Source organism: Lathyrus oleraceus, chromosome 4, assembly GCF_024323335.1.
Source record: "Lathyrus oleraceus cultivar Zhongwan6 chromosome 4, CAAS_Psat_ZW6_1.0, whole genome shotgun sequence".
Classification (NCBI taxonomy): domain Eukaryota; kingdom Viridiplantae; phylum Streptophyta; class Magnoliopsida; order Fabales; family Fabaceae; genus Lathyrus; species Lathyrus oleraceus.
Genome location: NC_066582.1, coordinates 39,896,778 through 39,903,438, shown reverse-complemented (window position 1 = coordinate 39,903,438; position 6,661 = coordinate 39,896,778). Strand labels below are relative to the sequence as shown.

The window sequence follows — 6,661 nt, the reverse complement described above, 5'->3', positions numbered from 1 at the left end:
TCTCTTATGAATAATGTATTCAGACATAGTTAAAAATAAAAAAATTGAAGGAGATTGAAGTGGAATGAAAGAAAATGTGGTTGAAGGGTAAAAGTTGTGTGAAAAAAAGTGAGATGCGCGAGGTATTTATAGATGAAGCTTTCAATGCATGCGCCAAAGGGCTAGGCGCCACAGGCACACATGCATCAGAAGCATATGCATGCGCCAGAAGCATGAGCGCAAGACACATGCATGCGCCAACAACCTTGGCACCTCCATGCAATGCTTTGAAAGCATGCACAAGTGGTGTTGGCGACTCTTCATGTTAAATGGATGCGCCAGTTGATCTGGCGCATATGTTTGAAAAGTTAGTTATTTAGATAAAAAAATTTTTGAAAAAATGGTTATTTCATAATTTATTTTGAAAAATACAGTTATTTTAAATAAAAAATGTTCAAACCTCGCAATCTAATTTTTTTTTTCCAGTTTGGTTGACTTCATGTAGAGAGACGTGTAATATAACGTGTCACGTCAGTCTTCGTTAAACGAAAAAGACATTAGAGACCAGAATTATTAACGAAATATTTTACAAAAATTATTATTCAAAGGTATAAATATGAAAATTAATTTTAAATTATTTATAGGGACGAAATATATATATATATATATATATATATATATATATATATATATATATATATATATATATATATATATATAAATTAATATAGTATAAAGATGCTATTTAGATACAATAAATCAAAACTCATTTAAAATAAAAAAGTGTCATATAATAAATGATTTACTTTGATTTCTAATATATTATTTTCAATTTTACTTTTTAATTAATATTATTTTTAATAAATTATAAGGATAATTTAATAAAAATATTTATTTTTCTTTTTTATTTATTTCTTTTTTTTAATATATATATATATATATATATATATATATATATATATATATATATATATATATATATATATATATATATATATATATATATATATATATATATATATATAAAATGGTCAGTTGGACCGGTAGACGGAGAGAGGATGAGAGAGGGAGAGGTGATTGATTTGTTCCTTTCATCTAAAATATCATTAGAGTGACCCTCTCGAAAACAAATCTAGACCGGTCGGATTACAAATTTTGTAGCCACTAAATTCCAAAAGGGACACTTCCATGTGCAGCCTGAGAGATATAACTCCATTTTTTCACCCTAATCAAACTATGCCCATTTCTTTTCCTTTTTTAGTTTTCTTTACTCGATATCTTTTATTAAGAAATGGGAGTTATTAGATCGTCGTAATATTGGTTTAATTATTGTCGATATTGTTGAAACTATTTAGTTTAATAATAATAATAATAATAATAATTAGAGACTTCAAAATAACTTTTCAAATGATTAGGGAGAGAAGGAGAAAGCTGCCGCAAGAAAACATTGACGTGAATGTTTGATGAGAATATAGGCGACCATGCGTACATAGATGTAGGAACAAAGATGTTATGTAATAACAGAGTCTAGGGGTGGACATCGGTTGGGTTGGATCGGTTTTCGGGTCCAAATTCCCAATCCGACCTAACCATCGGTTGGAAAAAACATAACCAAAACCGACCGGTTTGCAATTCGGTTATTTTCGGTTTCGGTTTTGTTCGGTTCGGTTTCATAATGCGGTTTATTCGGTTTTAAAAATAATTGAGCTCATTCCAAAATAAACCCAACACAAGTGGATTTTATCTAGGAAATAATGTACCATTCCTAGTGAAAACATTGAAATCGCAAACTCGCTCCAACCGATTTCTGTCGCAACTTGAGCCGCCACCAAGTTTCCTATAACAGAAACAAGGTTAACAGGGTTTGCTACCACTGATAGAAACCTCTTTTCAGTAGGTAAACTTTGAGAACAATGGTCTTGTACTCACCAAAAACAAACATGGTAGCTCTGAATCCACCTTTCTTTCTCTTCCATTCAGCAAGAAGCTTGAGCTATTCAGTCTCCTCTTGATATGCCTGCAAAACAAAAAAATTTGAATTGTAGCTCTGAATCCACCTTTCGTGAGAACTGTAGACACTGCTGTGTCCAGGTCTTACTCCTTCATTAAGATTTGCTAGTGACACGTCTCCTTCTAAGGCACGCACAACCTACGGTTTGTTCCATTATTAGACCCAAAAAGATGCTTACATATACAAGGAACTCAGAATGGAAAGTAAGACCTAGGTTTGATTTTACAGTAGCAGCACAACGAATGATAGTTTTTCTTCTTAAAAAGACAGTTCAAAAGGAATGGAGTGCAGTAATAAATGATAGAACAAATTATTCACTTTACCTGGCTCATCCTTGGTCGACGCTTTGCTGAGTGGCGTGTGCAAGCTGCAGCACATGCTACCATACACGTCATCTCACTAGGGTCAAATTCATTCTGAAGTCTTGGATCAATCAGAGAATCTAAATTATTTTCTTCTAAAGCACGCATGAGCAAAGGCCTAGCCTGTGATGACAATGAAAGATGAATAAAGTTAAGGGCCACTCTATGTCATCTTGTTCTCTTCCAATAAAAGAAATATTACACAGAAAACTCTTTATTTCATAATATATTATAAATGACTGAATTTTCAGTTGCAAATTATATTTAGCCCTCAAGAAAAGAGGAGGATGGTAACATGACACTTACCCATTCCACCAAACTATCATCCATGTAAGTCTGATTTTTATCAACCGGTCGACGTCCAGTTAATAGCTCAAGGAGCATGACTCCATAAGAGAAAACATCTGATTTGTCTGTAAGTTTTCCACTTGCTGCATATTCTGGAGCCAGATACCTGTAAGAAAGCAGTAATTGATAATTCATGAGTTTAGCATATCAGAACTGATATTTTGACACAAATTTAACAACTAATTTCAACAACAATTTGATTGGTTAACGCAGTTCTAAACCACCATATAGCACATTTCATGCCCTTTAATGCATTAATTCAATCTACCATAAACAATAGCAGATTAGAAAATACATTTCTTGCAATATCCAAATTTTGAGAGGAAGGGAATAAATTAGTTCTTACCCAAAAGTCCCCATCACTCGAGTAGAAACATGAGTGTTGAGATCGGAAGCAATCTTTGCAAGACCAAAATCAGCAACCTGTTAATAGAAATTTGACACTAAATTATAACTAAAATCCACACTTCATATTAAACAATTATTGCACAGAACTTCTTAGGGCATTTTAAATGGAGCATCACCACTGCTGCAAGGAAGATATATTAAAGAGCATACCTTTGCTTCAAACTTAAAATCGAGAAGGATGTTAGCAGCTTTAATATCACGATGAATGATCTTAGGATGACCTACACAAACAGATAATTACAATAAACATTGAGTTTGACAAAAACTAGCTTTGCTGAAAAAATTACAGTCAAGTACAGAGCATACAATCTTCATGAAGATAAGCAAGTCCTTTTGCAGATCCTAAAGCAATTCGCAATCTTGTTGGCCAATCCATCGTTGGTCGTCCATTTCCTGCCGTTAAAAAATAATCATAAGAATTAAGAACACTTCTGGCATAAGCATTGTGCTACACAAAAGAATGACAAAAAAAATACCATGTAAATGAAATTCCAATGTATTGTTGGGAACAAACTCATAAACAAGTAGCCTCTGAAACCCGGTGCTGCAGTATCCAACAAGAGAAACAAGATGTTTATGATGAACACGGCTAATAATCTCTACTTCAGCTTGAAATTCACGTTCTCCTTGTCCACTTCCAGCTTTCAGCTGCTTAACAGCAACCTCTTTACCATTAGGGAGAATACCTCTATGAACATATCCAAATCCACCTTGTCCAAGGAGGTTAGCATCAGAGAAGCCATCCGTTGCGCGCGCCAACTCCTTGTATGTAAACGTACTCTTCGCAGTGCTAAATGCAAGGCCTGGAGAAGGAGGTGGAAGTAGTTCGCCGCCTGAATAGTTTGAGCCGGTACCACCACTGCTGCTCATGAGAGGAGGCAGTGGCGGAGCAACATGAGAAGGCGGTCGTGATGGAATTGGAGCAGGAGGTTGTGGTGGCTTCATTGAGGCTACATGATCTGAAGGAGGGTGAGAATTATGTTGCCACTGATTTGGAGGACCACCATAAGGATCAACTGCACAATATATACCATTATCATTCACTCTTTTTAATACCAATATCTTTTACCATCACCAAAAATACAAATTTCTTCAAAAATTAGACCTCAAACCAAAATATCCTCTCGTGCAATTGCAAAGCCGGATCCCTCGAGATTTTATCGAGTACAATGGAGACCTCTCCTAATACAATATATTCTATTAACAAGTATCGTGCTCACAAGTGCTTCGGGCTAAGGAATATTCTATATTCCAGATGGTCATACCTTGTTGGTTACTATGCATACACAAGTACAAGAAGAAAAAAAATGAAAAACTGTACAAGACTTCTTTTCATACCTTGTACCAGACCCCTTCAAGGCCAGTCTTCCATACTGCAGTAACAACATCTCTTCGAGATCCCATAATACCAAGATAAGCTCCCAGACTCTCTGAAGTGTTCAACCCAAAAGCTGCATCTCGTTCGGACATCTGCACCTCTAGGGCGAGGCATATTCTGCATAGTCGTTTTTTATTTAATTATGGGGCAGGCGCCACTCTTAGGAAATTTAGCCACTCAGTCCAAGGAAAGAAACAGATCTTAATTCACCCAAATGAAATAAAACAAACAAAAGCATGTACTATATCAAGAGCTCAATATTCATTCATATTAACTGTTCCTACATGATCTATAACAGTGTGCTTTATGATTAAATGAGAAACAACATGCTAGTTTAAGACAACCGAGCCCCTTTCTATCCCTATTTCATTCATTTCTATCATTCTTGCATCATATTTTCAAATCATGAATTGAGTGGCATCTTAAACTAGTGGAAATAATGCATCATGCTTGTGAAAACAGAAAACAGAAAGTTACCTGCATATGTGGGCCAAGGGATGCATGATCCATCAAGCATACATGACATGAAAATGTGCAGAAATGCACATGCACGCAGATTATGAACAGTTAACTAATCTTATAAAAAGTTTACTAATCTTAAATCATACCTTGGTGCGAACCCAACACACTCAATGGAACTTGAATGAGAAGGCACAGAACTAACAACCTGCCAATAGGATATAAGGTTTCTTAGAAATCAGGCAGAAAGCTAAATTTATATGCTCAAACGTCTTGGTTAGTGGTATTACACAGGCAAGAGAACATTACACAGGCCATCTCCTCAAGTAACATCATCCCAGTATACTGCACCACCAAAAACAGATTAGCATAACATGCAGTAATCAAACTCAGTTTGTAAGCTTGAGCACAAATGCAAAAGAAATACAAGTGACATTATGTTTGTGTACTTCGGTAAGAACAATTGCATAAGCCCAAGACAACGTGCCTGATGACCAGCAAACGCAGTAGCTACTGAAACGGTTCCATCCTTAGTTTCAAAAAATGACTCCAAAAAAGAAAGGCTTGTCTTATTGAATCACAAAGTGACTCCAAAATATTCAAAAATTCACAGCTGCAAATCAAATCAAATCAGTATAGTTAAACCAATGTAAGACATAAAACAAAACTATATTTTTCATACCTAGGCGAGAATTAAACAGGCCCAACCTGTGTAGGAGCAGCTGCTCCACCAGTAGCTACTTGAAACTCTACAAGTTGTTTAAACATACGTTAAACATATAGCAAGAGGCTTAATTTTAACAAATATTTAAAATAATGTTAAAAGAGACAAAGTTTTCATTAATAACGTACCTGAAACAATTGATTCACTAATCTCATATTCTTCAGTCATATTAAGGACATTTAGATCATTGTCAGAAGGCTTCAACCAGTTTTGAGTACATATAAGCGCTTCGACCATATCTGGACTCAAAGAGCTCCTATAGATATCTAAAATCCTCCCCCCGTGCTAAAAGCACTTTCTGAGGCTACACTAGAAACAGGTGTTTCCAACACATCCCGAACCAAGGTTGCTAATATAGGATAACGGGTGCAATTTTCCTTCCACCAATTAAGAATACTAAAATTTTCCCCCTCCCCGCAACAAGGGTCACCTAAGTACTTCTCTAGTTCATTTTCATTTTCAATTGTGTCTTTTTCCTTCAGATGTTTCTTAAAAGCATTAGCCCTTGTAAAAGGTGATGGTTCTTTTGGTTGGGAAGATGCTTCTCCAAGGGAAGTGCTCCCTGGTGCACTTAAAGGACTAGCCCCAACATTCTTATCATGATCAGATTTATGCCAATTATATAGTTTAAACAAACTAGTTTTGACACATTTAATATTTTTCTTGGCAAGGTCACTAGAATGCCCATACATATCATTAAAAGACCACTCAATATAGTTAAACTTAAACCTAGGATCAAAGATCACTCCATAGTAAAGAAAATGATTCACTTTTCCCACATCCCCCCAATACTTATCATATTTAACCTTCATATGTGAAATCATTGGAGCCACATAAGAATTCAAGTTAAATGAAGCTTCTTGAAGCTCACACAAAATTGAAGACAAGTTATGAAAAGCTAAATGCAAGGACACTTCTTGCGAAGTTGAAAACACTTTGGTTGCCTCATAGAAGGTTTGTAAGAAAACCACAAAAGCCCTAACTTTTTTCCA

General features: G+C 35.4%; 1 protein-coding gene and 1 long non-coding RNA gene across 2 annotated transcripts; both read right to left on the bottom strand.

Annotated features, from left to right (window-relative positions):
* Window positions 1–1,568: 1,568 nt before the first annotated feature.
* On the bottom strand, window positions 1,569–4,118 carry LOC127138718 (proline-rich receptor-like protein kinase PERK1). The gene is made up of 7 exons (XM_051065213.1): window positions 3,585–4,118; window positions 3,415–3,501; window positions 3,259–3,329; window positions 3,047–3,123; window positions 2,659–2,806; window positions 2,314–2,475; window positions 1,569–2,128 (listed from the first exon to the last, which is right to left on the bottom strand). Exons 1-7 carry the CDS (start codon window positions 4,051–4,053, stop codon window positions 1,973–1,975), a joined length of 1,170 nt encoding a protein of 389 aa, XP_050921170.1. The 5' UTR covers window positions 4,054–4,118; the 3' UTR covers window positions 1,569–1,972.
* Window positions 4,119–4,989: 871 nt separating this feature from the next.
* Window positions 4,990–6,315, bottom strand: LOC127138716 (uncharacterized). The gene is made up of 5 exons (XR_007808839.1): window positions 5,798–6,315; window positions 5,628–5,694; window positions 5,395–5,558; window positions 5,236–5,290; window positions 4,990–5,153 (listed from the first exon to the last, which is right to left on the bottom strand). It is a non-coding gene; the product is annotated as an uncharacterized LOC127138716 (long non-coding RNA).
* Window positions 6,316–6,661: the final 346 nt, after the last annotated feature.